At 49.3% G+C, this 20,283-nt stretch overlaps 1 protein-coding gene across 1 annotated transcript in view; it reads right to left on the bottom strand.

Annotated features, from left to right (window-relative positions):
• FGFR3 (fibroblast growth factor receptor 3) overlaps positions 1 to 8,182 on the bottom strand; it is a gene marked incomplete at both ends in the record, with an annotated part of 55,196 nt that extends 47,014 nt beyond the window's left edge. Inside the window, one exon of the mRNA XM_082482530.1 lies at positions 8,002 to 8,182. Within this exon, the coding sequence (XP_082338656.1) occupies positions 8,002 to 8,182 (181 nt within the window). The remainder of the gene's footprint in view (positions 1 to 8,001) is intronic.
• Between the last annotated feature and the right edge of the window lie 12,101 nt (positions 8,183 to 20,283).

Below are 20,283 nucleotides of genomic sequence, written 5' to 3'. Positions count from 1 at the left end.
GTCCCGGAGCTCAGCATCCCTGCCCTGTCCTGTCCATGGGCAGGACCGGCTCACCCTCGGCTCGCCTGCGGACCCCCGCGGGGGTTTATTAACATTCTCCCCAGTGCATTGTGTGGCTCGCAGATCACGGCACTGGGGCTAATGCCGACCGACACTGACACGATGGCAACAAGGATGGGGTGTGAGGGGATGGCGGCCGGCGCTGTGCCTCGGCTCCATGCAGGACTCACACCGGGGTCATGGGGGCCGCAGGTGGTGGCCGTCACCGTGGCATCCCGCGCTCACGTCTGGGCTGTGACGCTGCTGCCCGCTCGCATCAAAACCGGTTATAAAAACCGAGATGGGAAGAAGCGAAGGTCTGCGTTACAGCAGGTTGAGGGGAACGGGAGGTGACGGAGAGCCGGCACCAGGCATCGCCCCCACGAAGCAGTGCTGGGCACCTCCCCACCCCCAAACCGGGGAGCCTTTTTACCCGCCGAGTTTCCTCTGCTTGTTAAAATGTTTGGGTCATTAGAAAACTTGCCAAACAATCCCTGCTTATGCTAAATAGCTGCTCCCACCACGATCTGTGAAGGGCTTCAGCCTGCTCCCTTGGAAATCAATGGGGGCTTTTTTGCTTAGGATTCAATAGGCGCAAGATCAGGACCTCATTATTATTTTTACAGGACTACAAGCAGCAGACACCGGCAAAACCCCCAAACAAAGCAACAACGCTCCGAACTGGGAGCCAAACTTGCCCTGGAGGATCTTTACAAGCTCTGCCAAGCATCAGTGTAAAATTAAAAATCCAATTCTTGGAAGCTTTTCCATTTTTTGACAGGGAAAGCGTAAGGGTGATAAAGACTGGTCTCATCATTTGGATCCAGGAACATCTCCCGTAGCTCCCTTTTCATCAAAAGAAAAGCCTTCACAGATGCATACTTTCCCTTCCCCAGGGGAAGTGAGTAAGAGGGGGTGAGTTGTCAGTCTGGGGTGATGCACATTACCCTGCGGTATCCTGTGGGGCCCAGAGAAAAAGCACCCTCAGGGCTTTCCATGCTCTCCTCTGTCCCACGCCATGGTGAAACCCACCATTAAGTCCCTCTGCAGAGCCACCACCACCAACACATGGGACCAGATGGCTCCTGGGAGGTGGGTCCTGCTACAGGGACCATGTCTGCGCCCCATCACAATGGAAGCCAAGTGCCACCTGCGTTTTGTGAGAGCAGCCTCAGAGATGCTCTCATCCTTAGCATCCTCCTCGGAGCTCTACGACAGTCAAGTTCTCCCCTTCTCGCCTGTTACTTTGCATTCTCCTCTCTCTTGGCGTCAGTGAGAGCTCACCTACGCACCGCATAACCACCACGAGGTTTGGCCCCCGAGCAATACCCAGCTATTTTGCTGACTCCCCTACACCCAACTCGCCCCAGGTCAACTCCAAAATGCTTCAACTCCATTTTACTCCCTTAGTGCTGGGTATTAACACAATCCTTATAACGTAGCCATGATCTGGACTCCAAAGCTTTACTGATTTAAACTACATCAGCTGAAATACTTTTGAGAGATTCCTTATGAACACCACAAGGTAGTTCAGTGCAATAAAGGCACAACTACAAAACGCTCTGCTTTTGGGAGTAAAAACATTAAATGAAGATAAGCTGACAAATAATTTCACCAGTTATCTAACAGCAGGAGCTGGGAAGCCATCCTTGCAGGTCTCTGGCATGCCATGGTGCACCAGGATCGCCTGTTACTTCCTTTCTCTAAACTTTATACTCAAATTAAGGGACATAGTGACAGCTCAGCTCCTCGGGTGAAAAGGAAAATGGGGGGGGGGGGACGGACGACACACGGGGGACGGGACCCAAACCAACATGCTGCCATGTGTCAACTTGACATCCGCAGGTAGTTCAACAGCTCACAGTACAAGCCCTGGGTGCAAGCCCCGACGCTGGGGTCCCCGTGCTGCGGTGTTCCCGGGGAAGAGTGCCTTCGGCACACACCGCAGCCCGCCACGCTTCGCTTGCTCGCAGCCAGCGATCCTAGACTGCGTCCTTTCCTCACCCGAAAACTTGGAACCCTTCTCCCTTCTGAGTCATTAATACTTTTAACCCCTCGCAACCTGCAGAAATGGCACAGCCCCAAAATCTCACAGATGCTAAACGTGTAAGCACACGGTAATTGTTTTGCATACAGTTCTGCGCGATAAAGAAATCTGCTTCCAAGTTTTAATATAACCTTTTTATTTAACCAACTCTTTATCTTCCCCTGCTTTCTGGATTTGAGAAAGCAGGGCCAGCACACAAGACCTACCTCCCCCTCTGCAATAAATACCACACCTTTTTTAGATGAAAACATCTGAAACTGAAGCAGTTACTGGAGAAATGTTTTCTTACTTGACTGTGCTGCTATTCGTAAAGAAAAAAGCTTTGCTACGTTGTGTAACCTGAGTGTCACACCAAAACCCGAACGCGACAACCCCCCAGATAGCCTATCGGAATAATAGGGCAGGTTTACGTCTGATTACCTTTCACATTTTAACTACTAAGTTTACCAAAGGTTTTACTCAGCTCATATCTCACAGTTCTTGTTTGCTTTTGATATTACAGAAACTTCCTGGTCATTCAAGCCAAGGAACAGACACTTTAAGGGTAAGCACACCAGGAATACCGCATTCACCGCAGGAATAAAAGCCTTTCTTCACACATCCAGGGCTTTAAATCATATCTACGGCACTTGGCAACCCGAGCTGTAAGCCTATCAGAAAGGGGGCACCAGGACAGTCAGCTCTACTTCATTTTTTTTTTTTTAAAAGATCACCAGATAATCAACCAAAAAAGGCGCAAACAGTACACTGATAAGCTATGCAGGAGGCCAAGAAAAAAATGTCAGAATGTAACCAGCTATTTTAAGGTGCTTTTGGCATCATATGTGTCTTCAGACATGGTTTTAGCTTGGAGTTTGCACAGAGGATGCTATCAGATTTACTCCTCCTAGAAGCCCAGACTGCCCCTTTTCACATACCCTGAATGGCTCTGCTGAACCGAAGTCCCACTTGCTGGAAAAAAAAAAAAAAAAAAAAAAAAAAAAGGATGTATGGCAAATTTTTACCAAGCCACCATCATCTCTGGCATCCAGGCAGGTATTGGAAGAGAATGAAGTTTATAAACTAACCAGTATTAAAGAAGAAGAAATGGCAAACACTGAAACAGCTCCATCAAACCACGCTACTGAATGGCTTGGGGGTGCAGTCAGCAGACGATTTGTTTTTTGAAGGGTCAGCAAAAAAAAAGAAGAAATGGGTATGCAGAGCCAGACAAACTCCCAGGACATAGGAAAAGTTACAAGCACGTAGCACGCTAAGAAAAAGCAGAAAGTCTATTCAAACAGGGAAACAGAATGACAATGAAGCCGGTTTAATTGATCGCCTGCGTATCAGGTCCAGCCTAGCTGGGAAAAGAAGTCTTCCAACCAGGGAGGGAATTTCACCTGTATTTTCAGTACATTCAGTATCTGAATTTGTAACATTCCTGTTAGTTCTACTCCACAGTCACTAAAAACTGCGAAAAGCTATACTGTGAGGAGAACGCAGCCACTTCTCCACCTATTCGGGAGCCTCAGGGCTCGTGCCCAGGCTCCTGCACTGGATCCCGCACACTTCACCAACCAGCCAGAAAAACCCAGCGGCACGCCATGCCCTAACCTCAGCCCAAATTAAGGTTCAGTTAGTGCTTTCAGTCACAGCTCCATTTGCCAGCTGACAGATCACTGTCAAAAACATCTTGGTCAAATACGTTTGTCAAATGGAAATTTTATTAACTGCTGAGAAACTGGGGTTATTCCCTATATTTTAGAGTCTCTAACCAAAACAGCAGACATATGCAGTAAGTTTTCAGGGAGGACAGCTTTCTAAGCATACAGTTGGATATCAAAGTTCACTTTTATTGGCCATACTTTCACGGAAAAATTTCGCTTCCCAACTTTATATAGTGGGGAAAAATCCCTCCCCTAGCAAAATTTCAGCTTTGTTCAGGCACTGGATGGAAACGGTCCTGATGTAGCAGAGATGCAGCAATCAAGATTTCTTTAGTGGTCACCTAACTTGAAAAACCACGCTCAGGCAGGCTTCTGGACAGGTACGCTTTCCCGAACAATCCTCCCGCTGAAGATTTGTTGGAGGGAGTCATGAAAAGTTAACATGCTGGTCAGAGTGGCTTACTTTAATTGCATGACTTAATTAGCAGATCAACACTTGGCTACACAATTTTCAGATTTACTTTCATCGCGTTCCCTACTCAGTGGCTGTTAATAAAGTCTTAATTAAAAGAAAAAAAGGGCTCAGATTTAATTGGAGTGACCATTGTCAATACGCGCAGAAGACGTGATGTTATACAGCTAGCATCGAATACATTAATGAGTCCATCTCTGCCCTCAAACAGACTCTCCAGTTCGCCATTTGCTAGAAAAGAAATAGATTTTTTTTTAAAAAAAGAAGCCATACTTCATCATCCTTTACTCGTGTCCTCTTATTTTATTGCTCAGCCAAATATCCTAGTCTCAACATCAGAGACGTAACGAGCTCTTTTAGCTCCTACTGTTAATGAGAACAAATGGATTGACTTTTAATCTTAAAACTGTACCGCTCATAGCTGCTCACTGAATCTAAAGGGTTTCAAGTCTCAGGCACAAAGTAGGCAACAACATAAATCATTTAATAAGGGACTCTTTACAGGGTTTTTACGTGTAAACCCCAAGGCCGGCTCCAGGAATGGTCGCTGCCATTTGGCACTCACTTCAATGCCTCTATAATTTCAGGGTGAACTTTGAAACGCTCAGATACACGAAGCGAAGCACCTTGGACCCTCCGCTGGGCACACGCTGAAAAGCTATGATAGCCCCGTCGCCATCAGCTGCATGAAGAAAAAACCAGAGCTCACCAGTTCTTTCCAAGCAGAAAAGTCACAGGAATTGGTACATGCCCTTCTGCTCAACTGAAGCAAGATCCCGAAACGGCCCCTCTTCCGTTCTTTTCCTGCACAAACTGCCTCTGCAGTACCTCTGGGCGACAATTTGACTCCAGTGCTGCACAAGGAAACTTCGGTTCTTGCTCCTGACAGACTGGGAGAGCTCTCCCCTTCCCGCACAAACCTGCTCAAACGTTAGCAGCTCTATACAACTCTTTTAATGCACGCAGGCAGCTTCAGCAGTTAACTAGTATAATCCTAAAAAGCCCAGAAATTCCCTTTTTCACGTATACCGTGTGCAGCCAGACACATACAAACCAGCTACAGGAGACAGGGCGGTTATCCGAAGTTTTATTTAAAAGCGAAATGCTGCCGTTTCAGTTGGTCTGCTCTCTAAGAAAACAGCCAGCGTTACTTGACATTCACAAATCGTACGAAGTAATATCTTTATCTGAATACTAATGCAAATTGGACGGGCTTTTTTATATTGATGTCTATTCTGTGGCTGCTGAATAGAGTGACCGCATGCTCAAGGCTGCAAAGGAGTTCACTGACCTCCCTAATCATCTCTGTCATAGCCCCTGAATGACATACACATTCAATCCTGCCTCGCCTCTCTACTTTCATTCATAAAAAAAAAAAAAAAAAAAAAGGGGGGGGGGGGAAATTTGACATTGTTCTTCCTGCAGCAGCCCCGAGAAAGGGAGAGAAGAGAAACTCAGCCCAGATGAGGCCCCTGGTGTTTTTAGTTTAGCTTCTATTCAGCAACAGCCCCGCCATCTGCCTCCTTCCTGCCAACAGCCGAACACCTCCCTGCGGAGATGTTAAAACCTGCACCCCCTCCACCTCCGCTAATAGCGAGTATTCATATTAGCAAACATACACATACCTCGAGAATGCCTCCCTTCAATGTGTGTTTTATGTAGCTGAGTATAGGCACAAAGCAGTAGCTGTTATAGCCTTCACAGCCCCGTGTGGAGAATTAGATCACTGGGGAAAAATCCTTCCAAGCCCCTTTATGGAAAATAAGGCCTTAGACTGTAAATGCAAAGCCCAGCGAACAACAACCCTCAGTAATGAGCCAATACCCCATGGCCCATTTGACTAGGAGAAAGAATTTGCTTTTTACCATTCAATTCAAAAAGGCTGAAAAAAGTAAAATGTGTTTTTATTCAGCTCTGAAGGTTTATATTCTTTACAGTTTCTTTTGCACAACCTTTTACTCCCCCCACCCCGGGTCGGATGGGCAGCGGGTGTCCCTGCGCTGGCGGGGCCGATGGCTTCGGCACGGAGCTGGGCGAGCAGCGCCGGCTTCACGCTTCCCCGCGCACGTGGTTGGTGGCGGAAGAGCCACCGGCATCGCAAAGCTGCCCCTGTCCCCGCAGCCCCCTGCCCGCGGGAGCCTCCAGCAGCTCATAGCGATGGGCCGACGAGACATCACGGGGTGTTGGGGTTAACGGGAGCCCTCTGTTTAAGGAGGAATCGTGCTCCCAGGGAACACAGGGGGTTTGACAGCGACACCTTCGCTTTGGAGAAACTGACAGAGTGGTTAGAGAGCCTGTCCTGAGGATTTTCACCGAAGCCCCTGGAAATCCCAACCTGTGGCTCAGCTCACAGACATCACCAGAGGGACATTCCCCTCAGTGCGACCTCTGGGTACGCCACTTGTTACAATCCAAGCAGCATCCTAAAGCCTGAACGTGCAGAGGCGTCTTAGAGCACAGGAAGGGTTTAGCCCCACTTGACCACATCATCAACCCCAAGCTATGGGCTGAAGATGCAGGTGGAAACCCAGGGGACCGCAGAGGCAGCCGCCGAGATTGCTCCCCACCCCCGAAGGCTCAACTCTGCCCGAAGTGACAGCACCAATATGTACTTCAGGCTAAAATAGGGAGAACTGGGGACACTTCGTTTCTGCCGCTTCCCCCCGCTGTGACCAGCCCAAGCTGCTCGCTTCCTCCCGCACACCGACCTCATCTGCTCTGACCAAGTCGCTGAGATGTTGCCCCATAAATCAAATCTTTTGGCTGTGAAAAATGAGCCAAACGAGTTACACTAAGAATCTGGTGTTTTATTAGGACTTTCATGAAAACAAAACCAACCCCCGGTGTGATTTATAGCTTTAACCAAAAGGGGTATGAAAGTAATGCCCCCACCCCCCAGCCTCCACGAAGCCCATTTATTCCCCTGTCACTTTTTTGGCAACCAGGCTTCAAACCCTTTCCTGAACAATGGAAACTTTCTGCCGGGTACATGCAATCCCGAAGACGGGGGGCTGCGAAGGGGCTCCCTTCCATTAAAGAGCTTTGAAAAATAAACAGGAACTCAGGTATCAGAGAGACACGACGTTTCAAACCCGCCGTATTTAAAAAAAAAAAACAAACCACAAACAACAAAAAAAACCCAAACCAAAACAAAACAAAAAAACAGACTTTGTCCGACGTGTTAACTTTTCACTTGCAACGACAGTGCTGCCACTGGGAAATGCTGTTCCCTTCTCAGCACAGCCGCAGTTATTAAGCTGCGACCCAACGTGTGCGCACCCGGAGCTGTCGCAACTCCACTTTTGCTCCCCAAGTTGTATACATAAATGACTCTCCTTACTTTTCCCACCCGAAAGCACACAGCCAGCGCATTTCTGATGCGCGCTGAAGATGCGCGCTACACGCGCACGGAGGCATCTTTCCTTCCCCAACGCAGACGCGGGTCAAACCCCGGGGCTTCACACATAACGCCACCGCCAGGAGAGGACTCCCGAGGGGGGGACAGGGTCCGTTCTAAAAGCCGGTTTTCCCTCCTGGGCGCCGCCGCGGTGAGAGGAGGATCACCCCGGCCCGGCTGCCACCTCCCCGGCCGGGCGCGGTGCCGCGTTTGTAACTCCCGCTCCAACGACGGCTCTGGCGGGCTCCATCCAACCCCTTCCCCTCTCCGGGAGAGGCGGGGGCTCGCACCCGGTCCCCGCCGCGGCCGACCCCCCACAACCACCCACCCCTTACACCCCCTTACCCCCCGGCCCGGCCGCAGCGCGCAGCACGTGTGCGCGGCCGCGCAGCCTTACCTGCCGGCTGCCCGCCGCTCCTCTCCGCCGCCGCGCCGCCGCCCCGCCGCTCCGCCGGCATCCCGCCGACGGCCGCCGCCAGGCACAGGCACCAGACGGAGCCCCAGGCCGCCCGCATGCCTCCGGCGCGGCGCCGGGGCAAGGCGGCCACCGCCGCCGCCGCACCGCCCGCCTCAGTCATCCCCCGGCCGCATGCTGCCGCCGCTCACCGCTCCGCTCCGCCGCCGCGCTGCCGGGAGAGGGAGAGAGGCGCTCAGGGGCGGGAGGAACCCCCCCGCCCCTGGTGCCGGCAGGGAGGAGGAAAAGGAAAAAATTATGATTAAAAAAAAAAAAAAAAGGAAAACTAAAAGTAAAAAGGGGGAGGGGGGGGAGCGGCGCGGGGAGTAAAAAAGCGCACGGGGACGCGCGGAGCGGCGGCGGGGCGCTTACCTGCGCAAGCCCCGCGGCTGGCCGCGCACCGCGCATGGACGGAGGGATGGAGCGAACGAGCGCGCCCGCAGGAGCCGCCGTCCGTCCGTCCGCCCACCCGTCCGTCCGTCCGTCCGCCCGCCGCCGCGGCTCTCCTGCGTCTGCTCGGCGCGGCGCTGGCGCGGAGCGGGGCGGCCGCGATGTCCCCGCCCGCCGGGCCGGGCCGCCCGCCCCACCGCCCCGCCGCCCCGCCCCGCCCCGCCGCCGCCGCCGCTGCCGCCGCCGCGGGGGGCCGCGCCCGCCGCCCGCCCCGCTCCGCGCCCGGCCCCCGGGGCTGCGCGGGGGTGTGGGGGGGAAGGTCTCTCCACCGGGAGGGGGAAGGGGGCGACCGGGCACCGCTTGGGGCAGGCAGCGGGTCCCGCCGCGTCCCTGGGGCGAAGCAGGCACGCTTTTCCCATATATATATATGTGTGTGAGATTAAAGTTGGCCAGAACCCCACGGCAGTGGCACCGTGTGCCGTTCAAGGGTGTTTCAAGACACCCGTGTATTTTCTTTCTCTGGCCCTACAACAGCGTGTTTTCTGAAAAAAGGCGGGTGGGAACGTGCTGAAAGGGGGATCCGGGGGTCGGGGACAGCAACAGGAACTGCATGCGACGGTTTGGCTCAGCCTGAGGATTCCCACAGCAAAAGGGCCACTGCGCTCACTGCCCCGGCAGGGTTGCCACGCTGTACCCCGAGGCGAGGCCACCAGCAACCTGCTTCGAGCACCCTGACTTCGACCACCAAACCCCCAGGATCACTGCGTTTTATTGATGGGAGTAATCACAGCCCCCATGGGCTGTACGTGTTTGCTGCCGCTGGCTGCACTAGCTACTTTAACAAAGTCTGGTTAAATGCCACTTGTATCTAGTTATGATTATGATGATCCGGTCACTATCACAGTTATGACTTGGGATATCGTGATCATTTCTGAGTCTCACAGCACAGCCGAGTTGCCAAAGTGACATGCATCCGTTATTGCTGACAACCGATCTGAGCTGCTTTGTACAGAGAAGTCACAGCTCGGCTTTAATCCCCCTTGATGTAGCAGCTCATTCACCGAAAATAGATGCAAATATTATCAGAGATGAAAATGCTCTGCTTAGGGGGCCCAAAAAACCCCAACCTGCATACCAGTCAAGCCGAGGTTGTTCGAGTCAGAGAAAAAGCCAAGGCAGTGGGGAGGTTTGGCTTCTAGCGAGGGCATACGGCAAGGATCGCTCCCGGCCGCCGTGGAGGGCTCGGAGTTCGCGCTGTTGTCGCTGCGACCGGGATCTGTCTTGACACCTTTATCAGGCACAGAGACTCTGACATCTCAATACTGTCGCATTGTGTGGGGAAGCATTGAGACGGGGCTGCGGCAAGGAAATCCTACATGTCAGCGGAGACCCTCGCCAGTGACACCCTCGGTTTACATGAAAACAATGGAGGGAAAAGCAGACATATAAATAAAATGCGGTTATTTCACCGTCACAGACATGGCTTGGCAGCATGTCAAACTGCACGATGTTTGCTCTCACAACTGCTGGCGCTGGAGGTGCCAGAAAATCGATAAAAATAAAAACAACAGCAGCAACATCATTATAACGCTGCACGGGGAGTTGCCGTTGTTATTTTGAAGATGACTTTTTGCAAAAGCAGGGCCAAATTCTGATCTCATGTGAAGTCAACAGGGTAAGAGCAACACCCGTTATTGTTACTATTATGATCCCTGTTCTCCAAGGGGGAGAGCAGCGAAGGAGGATCAGGAGCCCTCCAAAGCCTGCAGCTAAAATAGAAATGTAAGTGAGAATTCAGGGTGGTTTCTCACACTTGTGACTGCATTCCAGAAGCGCCGTGGTGACTGTTCCTCCATGTCAGGTGAAGGCAAACACTTTCGTGATGCTCGTGGAGTGGGGTAATAGGATGGAAGCAGCCCATCCGAACCCGGAGAGTTTTCAGGTTGTTGGGAGATGTAAAGGTCTGCATCTCACATCAAGTCAGCTCAGCCCTTTAATGGTTTTGAACTGGTTTTCATTTGGAGGAAAACTAAAAGCTTATAACATTTGGAAGCCCTTTACAACAGGAAATCAAAGGGGTATTGAGATAGTCCTGTATGAAGGACTTCAAGGTTCAGAGTTTTCCCTAGAGTGGGATATTTTTAGGTTTCCCATTTATTAACCTCTGGTGCGGCACACTCACGTGGGGCTGGGGAGCACAGACCCGATTAAGCGCAGATTTGATGCTGCATCGTCACTGCGGTGGCCACCGTAACAGAGCCTGGGATGTAGCGCTGTGTGGCAAAAACTATGGCTCTGGACTATGTCTCAGCCACTTTCTTCCTATAAAAAAAAATCCATGTACGTAGACTAGTAAACTCTGCACAACACAATTGCGTTTATTTTAGGACTACTATGCCATAAGCCGCATATCAGCCCCAAAGTTTTCTTTCCCTCTCAAGCCAGGAGTGTGCCCTCCCCTTCATGCAGGGATACTCTCCCTGCCAATGTGTTTGTTCTCCTTTTACCCTTTCTAAATGTTCCCTTCCCAGAACTTTAAATTTGTTTATTCCATTAATGTCCAGAGCAGTGATGAAAATCTACCCCCTTTCGGCAGCTCAGGGATGGTGAGCAGCTGCCCTTTCCTGAGCGAGCGGCTGAAATATAAGGGGGTCAGCGGTGCTCTCAGTGTCCAAGCCTGTCACCGTCACACTCCCACAGCACTCCCATCTGCCCGGACCCCGCCAGGGGCTCAGCCACTGAGACCAGCTGTCCTGGGAAGAAATTTGGGGGGCCTTGCAGGCCCTGGGGGTGTTGGCATGGCTAAAACCCCTCTCTCCCTTCATGCTTCTCCAAAGCCCTGCCTGGGAGGAGGCTGCTAATCTCTCTCTTTCTGAAAGTGCAACCTGTTGATAGTCTCAAAATAATTTAAATGCAGGCTGCTGTCAGCGAAATCGGCTCCAGGCGTGAATGCTTTGAGCAGACCCTTCTGCCCCTCCATCCAGGAGGTGGGGATGGGACGGGCTGCGAGACCCCTGTCCGAAAGCCCTTGGAGCCCAGGCTCCTCATGAGCCACATTTAGGGACCTTGCTGGAGGACAGCGTGCGATGAGACAGCGTGCGGTGGCAGGACCCCCTGCAATCTCCTCGGTGCGCTGTTGCGAGGCACTCACCTGCGCATCTGAGCTGTCGTGTTTAGCAAAGCAGCGGAGCACAGGGACTGCCCTGCGCTGACGCAGTGCTGGGCTCAATAAGGATCTCGCAAAAACAGTACCGGGGACCGGTACCCCTGTACATCCCGGTCAGTGGATCCTTGGAGCAGAACTTGCTTCCTTAGCAGACAGCAAGCAATTCCTGAATCAATACGGAGTTGACACAAAGCGATGAAAGAGGAGAAACTTCAATGCAAGTTTTAATACGCCGGGCAAGTTTGATCAGAGATGCGGTCTCACGAGTCTCTGAATCATATCGGGTTAGGTACACACAAGTAATATCGTCAACTATTTCTTATCAAAACTGGGACTTGTTAGCCGACTTGTGGGCCAGGCTGAGTGTTGCAGCCCCGCAGTGCTGTAATGAGCTGTTCCTTAAGCCCGGCCCACTGTTACGAGCTCACATGAGAATGAATTGAAATACTGGTTCTGAGATCAGTGTCAGCATGCGTGAGCAGAAGCCCACGCTGCCCACCCCTCGCATCCAAGGGTTAAATAGCATCGGTGGATGCAGACGCTGGGGTACGTTTTCCAGAGCTCATGTCACTACCCATTTATATCAATGAGGTGCATTGGAATGGCTAAACCGTTTTTTATTAGCTAGCCAGCCCAAAGGACCTCCGTTTCAGGCAGGTTTATTGAATTTCAAGCCGAAAGTCGTTGTTGCTAAGATTAAGGATCCAAATGATTGTCAGGGTAAACACTGCGAGAGGTTAAGCCACCCTGTGAAGGCGCTCTCTGTGCCTGCACCCTCTGGGAGCCGATTGCAACACAACCGCGTCCTCTGGGATTTGTTTCTCGCTGAACAGCACGGACAGATGAGAAAATGAGGGCTCTGCAAGGGGCGAGATGTTTGAGTGGAAGTGAAATAAGAAGGAGTGAGCAAGCTGGAGAGACACACCGAGTCTCTTCTGCAGGAGCTGCGTACGGGGAGGTGCTGGCGGAGGTAAAATACTTTGTCAGCCTGGAGAGCAAAGCAGACGATTGGAGGAAGCAGAGACAAAAAAAAAAAAACAACAAAAAAAAACCAACAAAAAACCATCCCCAACCTGGAGAGAGCCTGTGGAGGGTGTGAGAAGCAAAGATTTAAAATCAGACCTTTAAATAATGCTGACTCAGCACAGCTGCTGTGCGCGCAGCCGGGGGACTGTGCCGGGGTCACAAGCGGCTCTCGGAGGTGCCATTGACTGCCAGCGCAGGCTGGGTGTTTCCCGTCCTTGGAGTAAGCCAAGACAATGCTCTGGAGCCAGGAGAGGAAAAGAAAATGATCACTTCTGCCTGCCAGACCTATTCGTACCGTCACCACATAGGACATTTCACGTAAACATGGGCCGGAGCATTGCACTTGCGGGTGTAGCAGGACGCCTTACTTTGGGGGGCGTTTGAAATAAAGCCACAGCCTGTTTCATCCCCCACCAGCCTGTGCAGACCCATGCCTGTGAGGAGAAACCACAAGCTGCCAAGATGAGCTTCTGGGAGCCCAATTGTCGAACTTGAAGTGCTGGATGCCACCAGACACCATGAAAGGGCACCAGCTGCCTGCTGCTGCCTGTCCACCCCAGCTGCCCATGGAAACACCCCTTGTCTCCAACCCTTTGGAATTGTCACACGTCGGGATCTTCCCCAAGTCCTGGCCCTGCTGTGTGGCCTGCTGGCCACATCCCTACCCTCCTTTCTCCAGGGGCTTTTCCCCTGCTCTGCCCCACTCTGAGCTAGGGAAAGGCATGCGAAGTGAGCAGCATGGGAGCTTTCAGAATAAACAGCCACATCCTAAAATAAATACAAGCTGAGGGCTTTCATCTTTCAGGCACAGCAGAATTTTAGTCAATATTAGGGCATTATTACTACGACTTTTAGGCAAGCTCTTTCTCAGTGGCACGTTGCCTTACTTCAGGGGAGGCCTCGAATACGGGGGCAAATCAGCCATTCTTAATTCTGCTTTAATGCAGCCTGTGTGCTCCCGCAAGCCAGTGCCGACACAGTGCTGAGCCTGACTCCAGCCCAGCCACATCTAGAGGCTGATTTGTACGGCTATCTCCTTGTAATTCCTGGGGTAGCTTTATTTTTCCAAAGAGCACGGCACAAGCTCCGCTCTGGGTATATTCTGCTGCAGAGATGGGGTGGGTGGATCAGACAGCTATTAGTGTATTAAATATACAGGACGTGTTACAGAATTGGGTGGCTCTATAGCTTTTGCTGGCCTTTGAAATAAGAAGCACCATACATATGTATTCCAGATCCGATGTGCACATCCAGCAGCTTTGCAGTGGAAAAGCAATTGAGGGTCTTTGGATACTTTATAAACAGAGATAACTCTACAGGGGATAGTTAAGTGTTATTATCCCCATGGTACAATCGGTCACTCCAAAGCCTGGGAGGGTGAACCAACCCCTGGTCTGCAGCTTGGCTTGTGGGACCATGTCCAGCTCTGTCATAATAAAGCGATAACTACCTCGGGGATCTTGTGCTTTTGCAGAAACGTGATTCCCCTCACGCAGCGTGCTGGATGTCCAGATCAAACATCACGAAGAATGCAACCTGTGGTCAGGGAGGTTTGGCCTCCGTCAGCCCCGAAAGGCCTCTGCGTAGTAATTGTGGCATAAATCATTTCATTCATCATTAAGAGAAAAACATTTGTGGTGTGGAAAGCAGCAGTTACATAAGAAATTGGATAGGAGGCAGGTAGGTATTGACTTTAAATGTTGCATGGAGCCAATGCCTTTAATCAACAAGGGAAATGTTCGAATGTTAATAGGACTAACAATGAAACCGGAGTCATGTTTTGACAAGTATTTCCAAACATTCCAGGAACACTGCGATGCTCTAGCAGCCTCTTTCCTAGGGAGGGAATTGATTGCTCGAGTCGTAGCTCAGTTTGCAAGGCACAAACAGCCTCGCCAGCGCCTGCCGAGCTGGGATGCTGCGGTGGGCAGGAGCTGGGCAACTGGTGGGGTGGGCAGGTGGTCCTAGCGGAACTGGGGGAGATGGGAAAATGGATATTTTGAATAAATGAGGGCACTTTCTTGCTAAACCGGACAAACATCCTGTAGGCTTCTTACTGTGAGCTCAATGCTGGGAGCTTTTCCTGGGACAGAAATTCTCTTCTTCGTTATCATTTTATACGAAGAAATCACTCGCAATGCATTTTTCCGGAACTTGGTGTCAGGCCCCTCATCTATTGCATTTTGCCCCAATTATTTTTTTTTTTTTTTTTTTTTTTTGTGTATACTTTTAACACCGGTCAGCTCTATTTGTTCTGAAAGAAAACCCTGAGTCACATAAAATGTGACCGGAAAAGTGCTGGGGGACAGGTGTATTGTTGAGAATCAGCCCTGCAAGGCCTCCATGGCTTTGCCATGCTTTTCACAGCTAGTTTTACTTTAGACCAATAGATCAGTTGAATCATTAATAAGCACTGGGAACACACTGGATGCCAGGTACCACTGATCTTGAGCACCTTGTAAAAGATTCACCGACCGGTCAAAGGTTTTTATTTATGAAGAAAACCCAAGGTTTACCCCCAGATTTGTCATTAACTGTATGACTCTGGAAACTTCCCACTCTCTCTGAGCACCTCCTGCCTCTGCAGCACTTTGTCACCTCTGTCTACTTAGGCTGAAAAACCCACATAACTTCAAGTGAGGTTGGCAAAGCACCTGAGGGACCTGGGCTGTCCCTATGGTCAACAGAGAGAACTAAATGCCTCCAAAATATTACTTTTTGAACTTAAACTGCTTCTGATGGTGCCCGACTCTCTATGCTGATAACAAAGGGATCCTAGATGCTCAGCTGCTGAAAGAGGGGAGTTTTCACCCCGTTTTAGCAGCCTATGGTGTTGCTTTCTGTGGGTGGAGGGGGACTTCAAGGCTTCGTTTTAAAGAGAAAGAGGATACCCCTTGGCCCACGGGCACTGGCTGGAAGTGCTGGAAGTGGTCCAAGGTAGGAGATCCATGGTGGCTGAAGGCTTTGTTTCTCCAAACCACCGCCTTGCTAGAGGTCAGTGTCTGCACCCTCCATTTCACACACAGCGCTATTTCGCATTTGTGAAATTTCACTTTTATATCTGAAAGATCATAGAATCATAGAGCACCTCAAGCTGGAAGGGGCCCTTGAGGATCATCGAGTCCCTCTCCCAAGATCGTAATTTCTTTGCAAATCGCAAATATATCTTCAACACTAGTAAAAGGTAAATGATACTTCTGAAGGCACTTTTTACAGCATAACTCCAGTCTTCCTTAAAAAAAATGCAGCCAGAATAGCCAGTGGTTTTCAGTCAGTGGTTTTCAATCTTTTTCATTTGCAGACATCCACATTTTTTCCAGCAGAGCTTCAGCCTCTTGTATAGTTAAATTGAAGCCTACTGACAATAGGCTTATTTTTCTTTTTAAGTTTTATAGACCATTCAGAAGTCAGTGTACCCTGGAGACCCACAGCCTACAGTGAAACTGATTGAAAACCACTATATTCTTACTCTTCTGTAACTATATATGTGGGGTTTTTTCCATATATTTATACAGACTGTCTACCTGACAGGTAGATAGTCTGTATAAATATATATCAGCACCTGGAGGTACACAAATCTATGGGGCCGGGTGGGATCCACGCGAGGGTACTGAGGGAGCTGGCGGAAGTGCTCACCAGGCCAATTTGCAACATTTATCAGCAGTCCTGGATAACTGGGGAGGTCCCAGCTGACTGGAGGTTGGCAAATGTGACATCCATCCACAAGAAGGGCCGAAAGGAAGATTCAGGGAACTACAAGCCAGTCAGTCTGACCTCAGTGCCTGGGAAGGTCATAGAACAGATCATCCTCAGTGCCATTACACGGCACATGTAGGAGAACAGGGTGATCAGGCCCAGTCAGCATGGGTTTGTGAAAGGCAGGTCATGCCTGACAAACCTGATCTCCTATAACAAGATGACCCGCTCAGTGGATGAGGGAAAAGCTGTGGATGTTATCTACTTGGATTTTAACAAAGCTTTTGACACCATTTCCCACAGCATTCTCCTGGAGAAACTGGCTGCTCATGGCCTGGACAGGTGTACTCTTCGCTGGGTAAAAAACTGGCTGGATGGCCGTGCCCAGAGAGTGGTGGTGAATGGAGTTAAATCCAGTTGGTGTCCGGTCACAAGTGGTGTCCCCCAGGGCTCGGTGCTGGGGCCTGTTCTCTTTAATATCTTTATCAATGATCTGGATGAAGAGATTGAATGCACCCTCAGTAAGTTCGTAGATGACACTAAGCTAGGTGGGCGTGTTGATCTGCTTGAGGGTAGGATGGCTCTGCAGAGGGATCTGGACAGGCTGGGCCAATGGGCCGAGGCCAATGGTATAAGGTTCAACAAGGCCAAGTGCCGGGTCCTGCACTTGGGTCACAAAAACCCCATGCAGCGCTACAGGACTGGGGCGGAGTGGCTCGAAAGCTGCCTGGCAGAAAAGGACCTGGGGGTGTTGGTGGACAGCCCGCTGAATATAAGCCGGCAGTGTGCCCAGGTGGCCAAGAAGGCCAACGGCATCCTGGCTTGTATCAAGAATAGTGTGGTAAGCAGGACTAGGGAAGTGATCTTCCCCCTGTACTCAGCACTGGTGAGGTCCCACCTCAAGTACTGCGTTCAGTTTTAGGCCCCTCACTACAAGAAGGACATTGAAGTGTTGGAGCGCGTCCAGAGAAGGACTACAGAGATGGTGAGGGGTCTGGAGGACAAGTATTATGAGGAACGACTGAGGGAACTGAGGTTGTTTAGCCTGCAGAAGAGGAGGCTGAGGGGAGACCTTATCGCTCTCTACAACTACCTGAAAGGAGGTTGCAGAGAGGTGGGGACTGACCTCTTCTCCCTGGTGACAAGTGAAAGGATGAGAGGAAATGGGTTCAAGTTATGTCAGGGGAGGTTTAGATTAGATATTAGGAATTTTTTTTTCACTGAAAAGGTTATTAAACATTGGAATAGGCTGCCCAGGGAGGTGGTGGATTAGCCATCCCTGGAGGTGTTTAGAAAAATGGTAGATGTGGTACTTGGGAACATGGTTTAGAAGTGGTTTTGTCAGGGTAGGTTAATGGTTGGACTTGATGATCTTAAAGGTCCCTTCCAACCTCAGCAATTCTATGATTCTATGATTCTACTTCAGTCTGTACAGTGTCTGGAATCTGTGGACGTTCTGGTTAGGGGGGACAGAGGTTTGCTCTGAGCTAAATCTAAATATCATTTAGGTATTTTAAATTATTTAGTGATATCCTTGTGTGTACTGTAACTACAACAGTATCTGGGAACTAACATTAATGGACAAAATCAAGTTACTCCTCTTAATCATGAGTTTCCGAACTTGATGCAATGAGTGGAGAAAAGAGTTTAAATGAATCAGGAAAATAGCAATAATTGCCAAAAGGCTCAATGTAGTTTACCGAGAAATTGCTTCTTAATTGCTTCTTAATTGCTCATGGTGGGCTCATGGGAGACAGCGTGCAAACAGTGCAGACCTTACAAATCTCTCTAGCCTAGCACTGAGCACAAACCTCATTTTTTGGGAGGAAACCTGTACAAAGCTGGGCACTTCAGAAACAACAACAAGCAGGCGGCTGCAGTATCTGCTCTGGTTCATACAAGTCACTTGATTGTGACAGCAATTTTGTGTCCTCCTCCAAAATTCAGGCGTAGTATTAATCGTACGCCATGGTAAGACAAAAGGGTTGCGTATTGCCAGGAATATATTAGCTTCTCTTTCAATTGAGAACACAAGTAGGAACTTGGTTGAAAAGGGCATATTTTCTCTGTGGCTGTTGATGCCTCAAACCATAGAAATATGAAAATATTTGTAATAGTTTCTATCTTACTACACAGTGGAAGGGGGATAATCTACTGTCAGGCTGATTTCTTTGCAGGCAGCTGTGCAGCTAGACAGCAAGGAATATCTGTACATGTAAGAATTATACAAAAATCAAACGATCTGAACTTTGAAAATATATTCCTTTCTGCAGCTGACGGTGCTAAGGTTAACCTGGGAACCAGACAGCGCTCTGTCTGCAAACCGACAGAAAATTACAACCACTATTTGCTTCTAGCCAACTGGCTGGCTCATAGGCTAAAAAGAGAGACAAGGACACTACAGAAAAGTTATCATTTTTTCTTGAAGGCTGTGTGACAAATTTCCAGTCTTTTCTTTGCCAAAATAGTTTCATAAATAGTGGAGACGCTTGATTTTATCCACCCCGAATTCATAGAAATGTTGAAGCGTGTTCTCACAGGTAGCCACAGTTAATCTGTGTAATCTTGAAATGGCTTCCAGCTTTTAGAAGTTTACATTAAGTAAAGATTATCCAATTATAGTTTTCTTTAAAGATAAGAAAGATAAGGTTGATGGAGAGAGTTGCTAGATGACTAAAGCATGCTACTTATATTTCCCTTTTTTTTCATGGTATGCCGTGAGATGATTCTAAAATTAAAACACTGATTGTGACTATGCAGGAGTGTATGACATAACACAGTAATTGAGTCATAAACACAACAAATGATGACAGTCATTCGTCATAAATATTACTGCTATCTAAAACACATCGTGGCACTATGGATTTCATCTAGTGTTATATATTAGCTTTCAAAATGCCTCACTTCATATTTTGATTTCAGCCAATAAATTACCTGTGGCCTGACTCAGCCACTTGAAAATAAATGTTGACTTTTCAGGAAATTGTAAGCATTACTGGAAGGTCTGAAGTCTGACAAACGGCTGGTTATGGATCATTTTGCAGGAGGAATATTGTCTTCAGAGGAATGAGGAGAGCATTTGTGAGTTTGGTGTTAAGAAATGGACTCGTGTTAACTTTAAATTTGAGTCCTCTCAGTCTCTTACGAGGTCTGAAATATATTATATTTGCTTGTACCTCACTGCAGCTTTGAAAAATACATTTTCCTTTTGTAATCAGGCTTGGACAGATTTAAAAAACCTGGTGAATATTGGTTCTGATAAGGCCGAACATTATGTTAATGTTAGCTTCAATTGTATCAGTAAAGCATTTCACGGAATGATTTGGAGAATAAATATTAGTGTAACGGGTCAAACTGCTAATAAACACAACTTAAAATAAGATGCTGTGGCTTGTCATAATGAACCACCCAGCTGAAAGCAAAAGAAAAGCCTACCTCCAAATGAAAACACAGAAAATTATATTTCAACTGGGGATGCTTAAACACTGGAGGATCATTTCCATCCATGAAGGGTTGTCCCTGCGGCTGGATGTACCTGCTCTGCCGTGCCTGGGAGGAAAACTGCTACCACTTGGATGCTGCTCTGAGCCCACACTGCTCTGAGAACCTGTGTGTGGGCAACTGCAGTAAATAGGTGAATTACACTAAGCAAACGGCATGGCCACGTCACCAATGGAAACGGCACCTTACTGCCATGACTTCAGTCCAACATGTCTAAAAGGCAACGAATAATAATTTATCATCTGGTTTCCTTGCTCTTGCCCCTCCTTTTCTTCCAGGTTTGTGGCTTTCCTTTCCCACCAACGTCCAATTGAGGAGGCTGTTTCCTTTAGCGATCTTGTGCTGGTGTCACGCTGTGTTTTGCAGGTGGTTGAAAGGTTTTCATGTTCTTGGAGAAACGGCTGCCTCGTTGTTTGCATCTGGTGAGCCTCAGTGATGGCTGGTGC

The sequence above is a fragment of the Vanellus vanellus genome (assembly GCF_965231255.1).
Source record: "Vanellus vanellus genome assembly, chromosome: 4".
Taxonomy (NCBI): Eukaryota; Metazoa; Chordata; class Aves; order Charadriiformes; family Charadriidae; genus Vanellus; species Vanellus vanellus.
Note: the sequence above shows the minus strand (reverse complement) of the source record. Positions and strands in the feature narration are given on the sequence as shown.